This window comes from Rhinoderma darwinii, chromosome 3 (assembly GCF_050947455.1).
Source record: "Rhinoderma darwinii isolate aRhiDar2 chromosome 3, aRhiDar2.hap1, whole genome shotgun sequence".
Classification (NCBI taxonomy): domain Eukaryota; kingdom Metazoa; phylum Chordata; class Amphibia; order Anura; family Rhinodermatidae; genus Rhinoderma; species Rhinoderma darwinii.
The window spans coordinates 86,280,366-86,298,157 of record NC_134689.1 but is presented as its reverse complement, the minus strand read 5'-3'; the positions used below and the strand labels follow the sequence as shown (position 1 = coordinate 86,298,157).

The window sequence follows — 17,792 nt, the reverse complement described above, 5'->3', positions numbered from 1 at the left end:
GGCCGGCTGCCAGCGGCCGGCCGTGCCTGCCCGTGCTCGTAATTACGAGTCTTAATTACGAGCACGGTCGTGTACATGAAGCCTAAAGCTACGCTATAAAAATTTGCTGAGCGAATGTCAGTAAATAAGAAACCATTGAATGTCTGTAACTCAAAGATGCTAATCAGTGATGTGCATCTGTAACTGTAGCCAGTGCCGGCCTTAGGTTGGATGGTGCCCCTGTGCGGGACACTCTATTGCCACCCTCCACAAACCAAAAATTAACCAAATATATAGACACGCACATACTGGAACATATATACTGTACATACATAAAGGCAAGTATTTAGAAAAACAGGCAAATATATATATATATATATATATATACACACACACACACACACATATTCTGGAATATATACATACATAAAGGTAAATATAAATGACATACAGACGCATATATACAGACACACACACAGGCACATAAATGCAGACAGGAACATATACAAATACATACAGGCACATATATGTACAAGCACAAAGACACATTCAGATACAGACCCATTTATACCCACACAGGCACATATATACACAGTGAAGATAATGTGGAAGTGTTACCTGCAGTCCTAAAGTAACAACACAGATAACACAGTGATAACTCTCTGAGTACAGATAATGTAGTAATGTTATCTGCAGTCCTATTTAACATCATAGATAACCGACCCTGATGACTATACCAATTAATTAATGGAAATAATCTTTTTAAAGTTTTATATTTATATTTCCCTTAAGGGGCAGCATAGTATATAGGGGCAGCAAAGTATATAAGGGAAGCATAGTATATAAGAGGCAGCATAGAATATAGGGGCATCATAGTATATAGGGGCAGTATAGTATAGAGGGAGCAGTATAGTATAAAGGGGGCAGCATAGCATATAGGGGCAGCATCATATATAGGGGGCAGCATAGTATATGAGGACAGCTTAGTATTTAGGGGTACAGCATAGTATATAGGGGGCAGTATAGCATATAGGGGTACAGCATAGTATTTAGGGGGCAGCACCGGTATCTTCATTTTATTTGTTTTCCTTTAATACTGAACACACACTTACAAAGAGACATATATACACATGCAGACACATATATAAGCCACACATACTGAAACATATAACACAGAGACTTATATACACATATACACAGAGACACATATATACACATACTGTATACTTACCAGCTCTCCTTGCCCACATGCTTCTTGCAGGACGGGCTGTGGGTGGAGCTTCCTCCTCTGCTCTTTCTCCTCAGCTCTTGTTTACTCCGTGTGTGTAACTAGGGGCAGAGGACAGAGCAGATGCAGAGCCCAGTGGTGCCTCCTACATGATGGGAGCGTGCAGCACCCTGTGCACTTGCACAGGTCGCACACCCCAAAGGCCAGCCCTGACTGTTGCAAAGATGCTGATCAGCGATGTGCGACAAAAAAAAAACCTCCCCCCAAAAATAAAGAGGGGCTGATCAGAAAAATACCACTGATCTTCACTTAGTGCCAGGCAGCAGGCAGTACACAGGAAGGAGAGCATTGGGCACAGGAGTTACCATCACACAGACAGTAACAGGAGAGCGCAACTTCACAGTTGCTGGTCGCCACAACAACCACCAAAAATAGCGACTACAACCACCAACAATAGCCATTACAATACCAAAGCAGGTCAGCACCACAGCACAGTATACACCAATTTGCTCGCCATTCTTGACCAGAATGAGGCTGGCACAGCGGTGATCCTGATTTTAGAACCACCGCTACTGCTGAGATTGGTCGGCCTGTACAGACCGACCAATCACAGCGATCGGTGAGGTGGTACATGGTGGTGATTGGTGCTTTCATATACAACACCAATACCAACTATTCACTGCTCCCTGTTGCACAGCTATTGGATTTTGGCCCAGAAATGCTGTGAGTGGCAGGTGCTTTCATATATAGCACCAACAACTATTTACTGCTCCTTGTTACACAGCTTTTGGACTTTCGCCCAGAAACACTGTGATTGGCCAGTCAGAATGGACAGGCCAATCAAAACGATCGCCAATTCAGGGGGGCTTTCATGGCCCCCTGGGTGATAAGTAAGGATGGCCTGCTTTACTCAGTCACCTTTTCATTAGACATGGTGATCGCTCCCCGTTATGCCGTACATGTAACGCAACTTGCAGGAAGCCCTTTCTCGCTATTATGTATATGTACGTCAAATGTCGGGAAGGGGTTACAGAGTTTATTTAGTTTTAATTGTATAATATAATATAGGGTATACTAATATACTAATAATTTTTTTCTGACCCTTTTAAAGATCTGTGCTCTTTGTCAACCTGTCAGGGCTCATGCACATTTAATATAAAATGCGATGGATCTCAACATCATTTGTTTTTTCTATCACCCATTCAACAGGTGTAATTTTTGATCAGAATAAATCCCTAGATAAACAACCCATCTACAGTAATCTAGTAAACATAACTTGTAATATTATTACACTCAAGAAAGGCATGTAGGCCCCTTTTTAACTCTTTAAGTGAATTCACCTTGACAACTTTCTCTGGCAGAGAGTTCCATAGTTTCACTGCTCTTATTGGAAAGAACACACTTCTATGTTGGTGTGGAAACCTTCTTTCCTCTAGATTTAGTGGATGCCCAATAGTTATAGTTATGAGTCTGGGTAAAAATAGATCATAGGAGAAGGGCGTGATTAAGTGGCCGTATGCACTTGATCTGAGCTACCGCTCTGAGCAGTTCCTGCCATCCTCCTGATACAGAAAAACAACGCCAAAATTAATCCCCTACTCCTCTAAGCCGCAGGAATCAGAGGAGACAAAAATTAGTAAATACAAGGTGCCGTTGGCTGTGGAGAAACCCCAAACTTATGCTCGAGATGACCTGTCTGCTTCACAGAGAACATAAGTTACGCGGTCACAAGAACTTGCTGAGTGACAGCCTGAAGAGGCTGATTCTGACTTGTGCCGACTCTGAAACAAGTGTTAGAGCAACTCCTGTAAGCCAATAAAAACACAACTAACCCTGGGTCTATTACTCACAACAGATGTATATATATCTCTCTCAGGCCGGAGAAAAGTAAAATCAGATGGAAATCCAAAACACCACAAGTAGTATACAAGAAAAAACAAAAAGTTTTTACCGCTCAAACGGCACTGTTAAAGGCAGTCCAACGTGTAGTTCTGTGAACAAACTCTTAAAGTTATAAATTATGGATAATACACGATCCAGTGTGGGTATAGATGGTTCCACTGGTACTTGTAGTTCTACGTGGACGCAGCCAGTTTACCAACGTCTTCTAGCAGAAAAATTACCTATGTCTCCAGCACGATAAGAAGGAAACAATAGTGCAATACCCTTCAACACTGTTCTCGTCATGCAAATTTTATTCCATACTTACGAAAGACAGAAATTTCAAGCACATTGAAACATCAATAATATGATAAAAGCATGAGTGGCATGCCAAACACTCTCGCCCGACCCTGGGTTTCGCACTTCCGGCTTCCTCTGGGGCATGTCTGACATGTCCAATCGATCATATCAAATAGCTGCTTGTAAAAATACTTATAATAAATAAAACATATACATTTAATCCTAATAGTAAAAAGGTACCCCATTGCCCGGTGATGTATGGTGGAATGGAGATAATATTTCCAACAGACATGATTTTAAACAAAGTATACATTATTTCAACAATTCATTGTTACATAAATTCCATTGTACCATCATAAAGTTAACAATATCTTACAAGTACATACATACTTTAAAGAATATCGTAGCCAAAGATATTTAGAGAAATAATATGTTGTATCTATTTAAATGTCCGTAGTTAAACACTTACGGTCTAGCTTCCCACTAATCAGAAATGGTACTGAGACAGCCAATCACATAGCTACATGTGATGACATCACGCTCATTCATAAAGTAGAAGATTAATTTGAAAGGGAGAAAAACTATAGATGGAAAAGGACAAAGACACATGCATCAGAAATAATAATTTCGAATTAATCTTCTACTTTATGAATGAGCGTGATGTCATCACATGTAGCTATGTGATTGGCTCTCTCAGTGAGATTTCTGATTGGTGGAAGCTAGACTGTAAGTGTTTAACTATGGACATTTAGACAGATACAACATATAATCTCACCAAATATCTTAGAGCACAATATTCTTTAAAGTAGGAATGTATGTACTTGTAAGAAATTGTTAACTTTATGAAAGGTACAATGGAATTTATGTAACAATGGCCGATTCTAGCTTTTCTGCTGCCTGAGGCAAACATTGAAATGGCGCCCCCAAGATCTTGATTGACATGTTCTACATCACTACTGGCCTCCTACAACTCCTGCGGATGTGCCAATGCAGAGTACACTTCAGTGCACGATGCCTGCCCATGGAGTAAAAGAGAATAGCACATCCGAAAAAGACTGGTAGTGATGTAGAACAGCCAGGAATATGTCAATCAAGCATGGAAAGGTGTGTTTGGAGATAGGACTGCGGCACTGCCCCATGACCCTTTAAAGAGTAATTAGCATACAGCATGCGCCGTTTTTAAAAGTTGGCTTTATAGAGTTTGCTGAATCTGAAAAAAACATAGAGGGGAACGTTTGGAAATGTTGTCAGGTCATGCATTACCGCATGGTGGCGGTTCAAGTAGTTAAAACTACCTGAAAGGTTTCCATTGAATTTACAATGAATTGCAACAATCTCATCTGCCCTGCCAATTTGCTATTATAAATATATCCTATATAACTACAGCACCAGAACAAAGCTGACATATATACGACACAAGAACCAAACTATGTTCACAAATACAGTACCAGAACCAAGCTCCGATCATACAGTGAAGGAAATAAGTATTTGATCCCTTGCTGATTTTGTAAGTTTGCCCACTGTCAAAGACATGAACAGTCTAGAATTTTTAGGCTAGGTTAATTTTACCAGTGAGAGATAGATTATATAAAAAAAAAAAAAAAAAATGAAAATCACATTGTCAAAATTATATATATTTATTTGCATTGTGCACAAAGAAATAAGTATTTGATCCCTTTGGCAAACAAGACTTAACACTTGGTGGCAAAACCCTTGTTGGCAAGCACAGCAGTCAGACGTTTTTTGTAGTTGATGATGAGGTCTGCACACATGTTAGATTGAATTTTGGCCCACTCCTCTTTGCAGGTCATCTGTAAATCATTAAGATTTCGAGGCTGTCGCTTGGCAACTCGGATCTTCAGCTCCCTCCATAAGTTTTCGATGGGATTTAGGTCAGGAGACTGGCTAGGCCACTCCATGACCTTAATGTGCTTCTTTTTGAGCCACTCCTTTGTTGCCTTGGCTGTATGTTTGGGGTCATTGTCGTGCTGGAAGACCCAGCCACGAGCCATTTGTAATGTCCTGGTGGAGGGAAGGAGGTTGTCACTCAGGATTTGACGGTACATGGCTCCATCCATTCTCCCATTGATGCGGTGAAGTAGTCCTGTGCCCTTAGCAGAGAAACACCCCCAAAACATAATGTTTCCACCTCCATGCTTGACAGTGGGGACGGTGTTCTTTGGGTCATAGGCAGCATTTCTCTTCCTCTAAACACGGCGAGTTGAGTTAATGCCAAATAGCTAAATTTTAGTCTCATCTGACCACAGCACCTTCTCCCAATCACTCTCAGAATCATCCAGATGTTCATTTGCAAACTTCAGACGGGCCTGTACATGTGCCTTCGTGAGCAGGGGGACCTTGCGGGCACTGCAGGATTTTAATCCATTACGGCGTAATGTGTTACCAATGGTTTTCTTGGTGACTGTGGTCCCAGCTGCCTTGAGATCATTAACAAGTTCCCCCTGTGTAATTTTCGGCTGAGCTCTCACCTTCCTCAGGATCAAGGATACCCCACGAGGTGAGATTTTGCATGGAGCCCCAGATCAATGTCGATTGACAGTCATTTTGTATGTCTTCCATTTTCTTACTATTGCACCAACAGTTGTCTCCTTCTCACCCAGCGTCTTACTTATGGTTTTGTAGCCCATTCCAGCCTTGTGCAGGTCTATGATTTTGTCCCTGACATCCTTAGAAAGCTCTTTGGTCTTGCCCATGTTGTAGAGGTTAGATTCAGACTGATTAATTGAGTCTGTGGACAGGAGACTTTTATACAGGTGACCATTTAAGACAGCTGTCTTTAATGCAGGCACCAAGTTGATTTGGAGCGTGTAACTGGTCTGGAGGAGGCTGAACTCTTAATGGTTGGTAGGGGATCAAATACTTATTTCTCTGTGCATAATGCGAATAAATATATATAATTTTGTCTATGTGATTTTCTTTTTTTTTTTTTTCATATAATCTATCTCTCACTGGTAGAATTAACCTAGCCTAAAAATTCTAGACTGTTCTAGTCTTTGACAGTGGGCAAACTTACAAAATCAGCAAGGGATCAAATACTTATTTCCTTCACTGTATATACAGCACCAGAACCAAGATCAGTACATATATACAGTACCAGAACCTTGCACAATACATATATACAGCAGCAGAACAAAGCTCAGCACATATGTATAGCACCAGAACCAAGCTCAGTACATAAATACAGCACCAGGACCAAGCTCAGTACATATATACAGTACCAGAACAAGCTCGGTACATACATACAGCACCAGAACAAAGCTCGGTACATATATACAGCACCAGAACAAAGCTCAATACATAAATACAGCACCAGCACAGAGATCATTTGCAAATTCAGTGTAACCCCTGCCGTATAAGTTTGTACAGTGTAAAAGTAAAGCTCCCAGCATGGCCTGAACAATGTCAAGGATATGCTGGGAGTTGCTGTTTCACAAAAAAAATCATACCACCCACCATCTCGCTGCAGATCATACAGTGACAACAGTACTGATTTGAGTCATAATTTACATTTACATTGAGTGACTCACAGCTGACATCTTCTCAAATTCTTGTTTTTCTTTTTCTCTTTTCTTCTCCATCCGGTCCAGACCTCATGTCGACTTCTCCTGGGCACGGCCCATTTCTGCAGATTGCCACTCAGATGTCTTCAGTTTCTCACTTTTCAAACATTTCCGCACCTATAAGCGAAGATAAAATTCTCATGGTGCCACACACTATGCCCCTATATATAATAGTGTCATAGACTGCACCTCTAATTATAATAGCACCATACACTGTGTCCCCAATTATAATGGCACCATACTGTTATGGCAGGAAGGAGGGGAAGGGGATAAGTGAGCCCTAATCTACCCACCGCCCTGTCCCTGCCTACTTGCAACGACCCGCCCTAGGCGACGGGGTACAACTGGGCGGCGGTCCCTACGCTGACTAAGTGCAAGGGAATACAAACAGGGAACAAGCAAGGGAAGGGGCAGTAGCCCACGGAACACCGTGAGGAAACCAGAGTGGTAAACGAGCCAGTCAGAATCAGGATGTCACGAAGTATACGAACGCAGAGCAAGGAGCAGGAAGCAAGCCGGGGTCAGAGCGAAGCAGGATAAGCGGAAGCTGTAGCAAGGCTGAAGCAAGGCAGTAGCAGGCTGGAGCAAGGCTGTAGCAGGGCCAGGAAACCAGGAAGAATCACAAGCAATGAGGAAGAGAAAACGGCAGGTATAAATGGACAGGGGGCGGAGCTAACTCCGACTGACCAGGCCGCGATAGGCTCTCCCACTCCTGAGCCTGCCACCCTGATTGGTGGGAGCCGGAGTCAGTCTAAGAGGTCCGGCCTCAGGTGTCGATTGATTAATGCTGGGAGTATCCACAGACGTAGTGCCTGGCAGATCCTTTACACGTACATTGTCATACATTGCACTGTCGATGCAATTTCTCCTGATTACGACAATATCCCATATTTGGCGATAAACTGCTATTCGGCAGGGTTCAGAAGAGTAGGAGCACCATTTGGCTTTTATGGCTCAAGTTTTGCTGGAATGGTTTTCAGGTGCGATGTCGCATTTGCAAAGCCCCTGAGGGACCAAAACTGTGGAAAAAGCCAAAAAGTGATCCCATTTTGGAAACTAGACCCCTTAAGGAATTTATCGAGGGGTATAGTGATCATTTAGACCCACAGGTCTTTCACAAAATTTATTATAATTAGGGCGTGAAAATGAATTTTAACATTTTTCCACTAAAATGTTTTTAATTTTCACAAGGGATAAATACATTTCACATTTCTCCTGAATACGGCAATACCCCACATGTGGTCATAAACTGCTGTTTGGACACACGGCAGGGCTCAGAAAGGCTATTAAGGTGTATTTCTGACTTTGAAGATGTGGTAACTCCCCTGAGATCGAGGGTCGACTCATTGGAGACGCAACAGTCCACATGGTGGGCGAAACTCATGGAGAACCGTTTGCGAAGATGTAACCTCTGCTTCACCGGCCTGCCTGAAGGTGTGGAAAAATCTGACCCTGCGGCATTCTTGGAAAATTGTCTCAAGTCAATATTTAATAGACTTGTAAACATTTAGAAGATACTGCTTTTTCTCCTATGTTGTGTGTGGAACGTGCACATCGGATCCCGACTAGAGCTCCTCCACCTGGGTCGCCGTCACGCACTTTCATTCCCAAGCTTCTGAATTTCAAAGACAGGAACAAATTGCTGGAACTTGCAAGGAAACAGGGGCCTCTGAAACATACTAACCAGGATGTGAGTCTTTCCCGACTATTCGTTGGAGATGCAAAAACAAAGGCAGCGATTTATGGAGGCCAAGAAATGTCTGAGGGAGAAACAAATCATCTATTCTATTGTATACCCCGCAAAACTCAGGTTGGTGCACAACAGCTCTGGAATATTCCTCGATAAGCCGGAAGAGGTCTTTGCCTGGTTAGAACGTCATGGACTCTAATGTCTTTACTCATGTGGTACCAGATCTCCCTATGCGGTAAGGGATAACAAGGGGAAATTACTCTACACCATGGAGCATGTTCCTAACTTTGCTCTTCTGTAAAGATGTCGATTCTCCTCCCTTATGACCTCGGTTGTGATGGGTTCATATAACCAAGGGGACTTACTCCTTATCGTGGAACATGTTCCTAACTTTGCTCTTCTGTTTTCCTCTATGATGTCTTCAGCTGTGATGGGTGTCGGGAGATGTACCCAGACTTGGATATATAGCCTTAACACTCCTGTCTTCCATGATGTAGCTCTAATGAGCCTATTAGATCTAATTCTGTATCCTTACTGCACTCCAGGTCAAGGGGTTTGTCCCCTTTCACTAACAATTTAAGCATACCCTGCAGTTCTGTTTTTGCTACCTGCTGCATTTGGGAATGAAACCTGTCTCGAGTTCGGAGGGATGGGTTTAATTGTTTATGCGTTTCATACTTGTATGTTTATATATGACTTGTCTGACCATGTGGACTGATGATCTGGTCTCAGGGAGTGCTTGAGTTAATAATTCCCAAAGGGGGTACAACTTATATGTTCAACCCCTGTATAATGCTGTCCTCTGGATCAATACTGTATTTAATATCACTTATGGAGACGCTAAGCCATCTTAAAATTATCTCCTGGAATGTGAGAGGACTTAATGACAAATTGAAAAGGTCCTTAGTTTTTCATTTTCTCCCCACATACAATCCGCAAATTATACTTTTTGCAAGAGACTCATTTACTCGGTTTCAAACTGTGAGTTCTTGTACGGCCATGGGTCAGGTATGGTTATCATGCCTCTTATTCCAGTTTCTTCTATGGGGTCTCATTGCTGGTCCACACATATTTACAATGTGAAGTTACATCTGTTAATACAGATCCTAGGGGAAGATTCTTTATGCTGCTATGTCAGATCCATTTTAAAACCTTTATCATTGTTGATGTCCATAAGCCTCCTCTGGCCACTGTCAAATTACTCACTGACGTAATGATGCTGGTGACTGAGTTTGTCCCTGCTCCTCTGGGATTTCAACCTTTTGCTGTGCTCTGCATTAGATAAACTGGGAGGAGTCCCGGTGTGTAGTTCCCCTTTGGCCGATTGAACTATAACTTATCATTTGTTGGAAATTTGGTGGACTCGTTACCCTCATTCCTTAGCTTATTCGTGCCACTCACACTATAGGTCCTTTTCCAGAATCGACCTGGTGTTTGGAAATTATGCTTCACTAGTATATGTGGTAGATGCACAATACCTCCCTCAGGGTATCTCGGACCACTCTCCCCTCATGATCACTCTGGGGTTCCCTGAAGTTGCAAAACGGAAAATATGGAGATTGAGTCCCCTATCGCTCTTCTGCACTGAGGTTGTGATGTCTTTAGAAAAAAGAGATTACAGATTTATGGAATACTTACCTAGCTTCCACTGATAGCAATTTGATGTGGGATGCCTTCAAAGCAGATATCAAAGGAGTGGTTATACGGGCAATATCCTCACACAGAAAGGGATTAGCTAAACATCATATGGGATAGGAATATGAACTGGTTGTAGCGGAGGAAGAATATCTCAGGACTAGGGACTCGGCCTTTACTACATTCATGGAGAAGCAACGTGAAAATACCCTTTTACTAACTGAACTCACCAGGAAGAAAACCTTATATTTCTAACAGAGTTTTTGAGCAGGGGGGAGAAGAATTGCCTTTTGCTGGCCTACTTGGCTAGAGAGGATACCACACAGACTTCTATTTTAGAAATCACCTCGTGTACTGGGATGCCTGTCAGTGACCGCTTAGCCATGAATGACGTCTTTGCCAAGTTCTACTGATTTGTACTCCTCTAAGGTTTCAAATAATCCATCTGACCTAGAGGCATACTTCAATAACAATACATTTTTTGGAAGATAATCTGAGCATAGAAGAAATGACAGAGGATATTAGCTTCTTTCCAAACAGGAAAACCCTGAGTCTGGATGGTCTGCCAATAGAATGGTAGAAATTGCAGGTTAACCTGATTGCCGCTCATTATCTTACCCTTTTCAATCCTTCAGTGGTGCTACTACCCTCCCCTCTTCTATGAGAGAGGCTCTTATAGTGCTGATCCCCAAGTCCTGTGAAGATCCTAGAGACTGTGGCTCATACCAACCTATCTCACTCCTTAATTGTGATAATAAAACGTTAGCCAAAATTCTGGTGATGCGTATGTAAAAGATTATATCTCATATTTTTAATCTGGACCAATCTGGTTTCATGTCAGGGAAGGCCACTGATGTTAATCTTCGGAGGCTCTTTACCAAAATATTATCTACAATAGAGTCAGGTGGCACCAGAGCTGTTGCCTCTTTTGATCTTGAGAACGCATTTGACTCAGTAGAGTGGTCCTATCAGTGGTCTGTACTAGGCAAATTTGGATTTGCCCCCAGATTTAATTTGATGGGAACAGTTACTAAACTCTCAACCTACAGCAAGTATTAAAACCAATTGTCCCATTTCCCCTTCATTTACGCTAGCCTGAGGGACTAAGCGGGGTTGCCCGCTATCTAATCCCTTTTTGCACTGATTGAGCTACTACAAATAACTATAAGAGCCTCTCCTGATATAAAGGGCTTCAAGATGGGGGAGAGGGAGGAGCGTGTCCCTCTCTACGTGGATGATACACTTCTATTCCTCAATGATCCGGTTCTATCTCTGCGGGCACTATTATCTTTGCATCATTTACATCCCTCTCTGGGCTCCGTGTGAATTGGTCAAAATCTTAGGTAATGGCGAGAGAGGATGCAGCTGGGAGCTTCACATTACCTTACACGATACAATGGGCAGACAAAGTTACTTATATGGGTATAGTGATTAGTTCCGATATTTTCAGTTTTTTACCTGACAATGGCTCTCCTCTGATAAAACGTCTCAGGACAGACTTTGATAGATGGAAACACTTCCCCCTCACAGTTACAGACTGAATTAATCTGTTCAAAATGAAGTCCCTAACTAGAATTTTATACCGCTTTCACAATTCTACAGTACGACTACCATTTTCACTGTACTCCAATATTGATAAAGATCTCAGACCTTTTATTTGGGCAGGCGGTGCTCCCTGAATTGCTCTGGGTACACTATAACTACCCACTGAGCAGGGTGGGCTAGCCCTCCCGAACCTATATCTCTTCTTCCTTGCTAGCCAACTGGTGTATGTTTGGTGGTGGTTTACCCATAGACATTTTAATCACTGAACTGGAAGCTTCCCTTATCGATTCCTATAAAGCCCTGGTGAACTCTATCTATAGACAGCCCCCCCAGGATATATAATTACAATTCCAATGCAGACTACTCTGATACACCGGCCGCCTAAGATATCACTTTGGTATAACCCGCTTCTGCCACAATTACGAAGAATTCCTAACCCTAGTGAGTGGGCAACTCTGGGTATATTAACCTTGAAGGATGTGGTAGTGGAAGATAAAGTAGCTACTTTTGCACAACTTAGGTCCAAACAGCAGATCCTGACCCATCTTAGGTTCCATTATTTCCAGCTTAGGCACGCTCTTTGGTCGCAATTTGCCAGATATGTCAGACTATGTACATTCCCGGTAGAGGATTGGGTGACACAGGAGACGTTGGCTAAACCATTATCCATGCGTTACATTTACATTAGTAAATTCTGCCCTGACACTTTTTACACTCACTCAAAAAAAGTGATTTTAATAATAACTACTGAACGCTGAAAAATGAGTAATACAGTGTTTGAATCACGGTCTCTGGCACTACTTTATGCTACCCTCAGATAGGGCAGCAGAAAACCTGGTGATAGATTCCCTTTAAAATTAAAGGGTTATCCAGGATTAGAAAAACCTATTCAGGATACATGGACGACGATGCATTTCTTGCTGCTGCTGGAGAAACACATAAGTTCATGCAAGTAAAAATAATAAATATCAAATATTTATATCATAAAAATATTTTGAAAGTAAACAGTGTTAGTGCCAAACTTTCACCTATATTACACTGCAGTTTCATTCATTTAAATGCCCCTCCCCCTTACAAAAGAGGAATTACATCAGCTCTTGGGTAAGGAAGGTTTCTCTCTCATAGGACTTCTTTAAATCAGGCGCTTATTATTGTTGTATCTTAGTTAGCTGTACACCAACCAGTCAATGTATAATAGGAATAGTAGTGACTAAGAGCTATACACAGCCTGCGTGCAAAGGGCAGCTGGTGCTTCCTCTCTTCCTCCTTCCCTCCCTCCCATGTGCTCAGTACTAAAAGACAAAGACTGAAGCAGCGATCTGCAGCTTTCTCAGCGTTCCCACTGTTTTATTAATAGTACAACGCTGCAAAATGCCCGAAATATTGATGGAAGTAGAGGAGGTAAGATGCAGGCGTGGGAGATTTTACTGGGGTGACTTCTGCTTACAGTATATAAAAGTGTCACTGGGTATTTGTGATCATACATTTCCTATACATAGATATGAGGCTTCCTACACACACACACACTTTTTTCTCACCGTTTTAAAATGCATGTAAGAAACGCCATGGTCTTCAAGCATTTTTTTATTGCGTTTTATTTTGTACATTTACTTTTCCGTTTTTTGTTTTTTTTACGTGCTATTTAGATGCCTATGGTAAAAACACCATACTTAAAGCATGCTGGGTAAACGATGTGTGTGAATCAAGCCTAATAATGCTCCCTCATCATTGATGGATAATTCTTCAGTGATAAGTTGAAGGGTGATAAATGTAAATGTAACAAATAATGTGAGTATAGAAAAACGAACTATGTAAAATATGCATAGTGTATAGATCACTATATATTGGATTTTGATATTTTCTATATTTTCTTTGGCTGAATTTAATTCCTATGGTGAAGTATTTCAGACAAAACAATATGCACAGTATGCAGAATTTACATTCATCTCGAAGGAAATTTCAGGAGAAATGGAGGATATTTGGTCTCTGTAATGTTACAGGATAAAATGTTTATTATACCTGGCAGTGCAATGCTCTATTTTTTAAGTTAGTTCAGCTGTCTGTGAATGAGAACAAAACACAAATATATTTATTCTTTTAAATTTGGCAAGTTAGATTATTCTAACTATTTACCGGAACTTATTAAGGGGTCCTGCACTTTAGTGAAATGGTACCAAAGAAGCTGAAATTGGTAGAAATACTACTTTTTAATACACATCCTGTGCCGATCCTGGTTTGGGGTTTAGCTTGCTGGATGTTGCTATTCTATATCATAAAGGATTCTATAGACGAAGAACACTTCCTGAACGACTTAAGTTTAGTTCACATTTTTTTTTCTTGTTGCATTTAAAGCTGAATAAAAAAAAAATCCATATGAAAATGCTAGAAACCTATTGAAGTCAATGGAGGCATGCTGCTTATTGGAAAAAATGCCACCAGTTACATAATTGCCAAAAGAACTTAACTAAGTGCAAAATCAGAGTGATTTTATTATAAAATGATTTCTGTCCTATTTCCAGCCCCTACAGTGTAGTACTCCTTTATTTCCAGACCCTACAGTGTAGAAACCCTTTATTTCCAGCCCCTATAGTGTAGAACCCAGTTATTTTCAGCCCCTACAGTGTAGAACCCCTTTATTCCCAGTCCCTATAGTGTAGAACCCCTTTATTTCCAGCCCCTGTAGTGTAGAACCCCTTTATTTCCAGCCCCTATAGTGTAGAACCCCTTTATTTCAAGTCCCTATAGTGTAGAACCCCTTTATTTCCAGCCCCTTTGAGGTTGTAAGGTCGTCTGTCAAATAGTTCATGTCAGGTAACACCGACCTACAACAAATAGTCAATAAGGATTATTTATACAGGAACGTATTAATTACCTGACACTTGTTTTCTCCTAAATAATACAGTTTATCTTCATGTTATATTAATATGTTTAGGCCGGAAACAGCAGCCAAGAGATGTCACTGTCAACAAACGTCAACAAAGAGTCTATTTGATCTTCAAAACCGCCCCTAGGAAATTCAAATATTGACAAAATATGCTTGATGCTGAGGGACTGGGATAACCCATGAAGTGGAGGCAAAGATCTATCAGAGGAATTTCCTCCACCTGTTAGGTTCAGACGTTGCAGAAATCCTGCAAACTTTGCGCAACGGATTTTGTTGCGGAAAAGCTGCAAACCGCTGCAAAAATTGCAACTCATAAAACAAAAAATCTACTTACCCAGAATTCTGTGCTTCTTTGTCCAGGCTGGCCTCCTGGGATGATGCTTCATCCCATGTGACCACCCTGGTCGCCGTAGGAAGTTCCAGATAAAGAAAATGCATAAAATTGTGCCAATCACAGGCTGCAGTGGTCACATGGGACGGAACTTGTTTTGTGGATGCAATTTTTGTAAAAAATTAAATCAATGTGTTATGTCTTTATACGATAGAAGCTGTATCGTTCCTTCTCAGCCGAAATCCGTCAGTTTAGCTGAACTGGTGGTTCGGCTGAGAGCGAGTCCTGCGTGTCTCTAATTTACTGATTTGCAATTAAGCAAAAAAAATGCCCTTGTTTCCGGCTAGCTAATATGGTGTAATATAAAATATAACTTTTATTTCAATACAATTAAAGAGACCAAAAACGAAAAATCACACTTGTTAAAAATTAGCCAATGCTCACTGGCAATGAGAGATTTGCGTGGCAAATTTCCGAGAGTGCATACAGTCCGTGCAGTACGGTATAAATGTATTAGGACAGCGCCTGCAGTGCGCTGTAATTGCTGACTAGAAAAGATAACCGTAGCTAACTGTCAGTAGAGAATTGATGTTAAAATATAGAACGGAGCCCCCCCCGACATGTTTCGCTACGAACGTAGCGTCCTCAGGAGTTCAAATGGGGCTACTCACACACTCTGACACATAGGATCCAGATAATATCGATTACATCTAAGTTCTCTCGGCTGAGAGAGAACCATACAGCTTCTATGTCTACAGCATACCTGAAAGCTGTATAGTAAAAAAGCATTTTTTTCATAAATGTGAATTAAAAAGTTGATTATAAACACAACACATTGATTTAATAAAAAAAAAAATTGCTTTCAAAAGGTGTACAATAAACTGTTCCCGCCACTTTTAATTACTTCCTTCCCGCCTTCCAAAAGTCATAGCTGTTTTTATTCTCAACATTTTTTTTAGTGGGACAAGTTGTAGTTTGTAATGGTACCATTTATGTACCATATAAAGTACTGAAAAACACCAATTCCTCCATTATTGTTTGGGTTTCCGCTTTTATGGTGTTCGGCAACCGGTTATAATTTCATCTTTATTCTGTGGGTAAATACAATTCCAGCAATATCAAATTTCTAGGTTTTTTTTATCTTTTACAAAACAATTTGTTTTGTGTCGCCATATTTCGAAACCCGTAACTTTTTTAATTTTTCTGTCAATGTAGTGTGATGACTTTTTTTTTACGGGAGGGGGGGGAGCTGTAGTTTTTTTGGGGCACTTACGACTTTTTTAACACATTATTTAACTTTGTTTGGGAGGTGAGGTGCACAAAAACTAAATATTCTGGATTTTTTTTTAACTTTTTTACGGCATTTAGCCTGCTGGTTAAATAATAAATTATATTGCAATAATTTGTACCTTTGCAGACCTGACGATACTAATTCTGTTTATTTTTTGTTTACAATACTTTAGGGAAAGAATGGGAAAAGGGTATTTTTTTTACTTTAAATATTTTTTTCCCTATAATCCTACAAATGTAAAAAAATTTTTTATCCTCTATAGATAGAAGTTGTATCATTCCCTATCAGCCGAATTCGTCAGTGAAGTGAACAAACCACTCGGCTGAGCGCGGGTTCTGTATTTCTGTGGTCCTGTGTTAATATCAATGACATCTAGGTTGATGAACTTAAATGTAATCATAAAAATTGTGATCCTGTGTGTTAAGAGACACACAGGACAGGCTCTCAGCCGAGTCGTCACTTCACTGACACAATCGGCTAATAGTGAATGATAGAACTTCCATGTAAAGAAGACACATGCTGTATTGGAAAAACAAAATAAAATTTTTGATAAAAGTCAGATGAAAAAATGTTTTTAATCACCTAAAACATGGATTTAATAAAATAAGAAAACCTACAAAGATTTCCATAGCCTTTAAGCCTGGCTACGCATAAGGGAATATGCACATGACGTATTTCTGCTCCTTCCACCCTTTGGGTATGTTCGCACAGCTTATTTTCGGGCATTTTTCGGGCCACAAATGGCCGAAAAACCGGAAGCAGAACGCCTCCAAACATCTGCCCACTGATTTCAATGGGAAAAATGGCGTTCTGTTCCGACGGGGCGTTTGTTACGTGGCCTTTTTGAAAAGCGGCCGCGTAAAAAAAATGCCCCCGAAAAACGAGTGCATGTCACTTCTTGAGCCGTTTTTGGAGCCGTTTTTCATTGACTCTATAGAAAAACAGCTCCAAAAACAGCTGTGAAAAACGCGAGTTGCTAAAAAAAAGTCTGAAAATTAGGAGCTGTTTTCCTTTCAAAACAGCTCCGTATTTTCAGACGTTTTAGTTTAAGGGTGTGAAAATACCCTTAGAGTTGAACCGAGCCATGGCAGCCATAAAATATATGGGGCCCTACTAAATCTCTGTATGCCTCAGTTTGAAAAAACCTTGTATGCTGTTTCATGTCCCGTTACTGATGTCGTATTACTGAGCATTGCTTTTAGGGGAGAGTAACTCCATAATATGTCGGCGAACATAGTACTTATGGCTTCATTATGGCGCTTCAGGGACTCTGTCTTTCTCTTTACAAACTCTGCCTGACATGTATATGAGTCCTAAATCAGTAATGTAATGCGTGTTTGATATCGGCTTGGGTTTAACCCCTAAACAAATTGCGTAGTTGCATTAAATTTAATAGAAATAGTCCATACTAATTATGCAACACATTTATCAAAATTTACGGTCATCC

General features: G+C 40.8%; 1 protein-coding gene across 1 annotated transcript in view; it reads left to right on the top strand.

Annotated features, from left to right (window-relative positions):
* Window positions 1-13,137: 13,137 nt before the first annotated feature.
* MAT2B (methionine adenosyltransferase 2 non-catalytic beta subunit) overlaps window positions 13,138-17,792 on the top strand; it is a 66,687-nt gene continuing 62,032 nt past the window's right edge. The window contains exon 1 of the mRNA XM_075856436.1: window positions 13,138-13,240. Coding sequence (XP_075712551.1) covers window positions 13,211-13,240 — 30 coding nt within the window. The 5' untranslated portion in view covers window positions 13,138-13,210. The remainder of the gene's footprint in view (window positions 13,241-17,792) is intronic.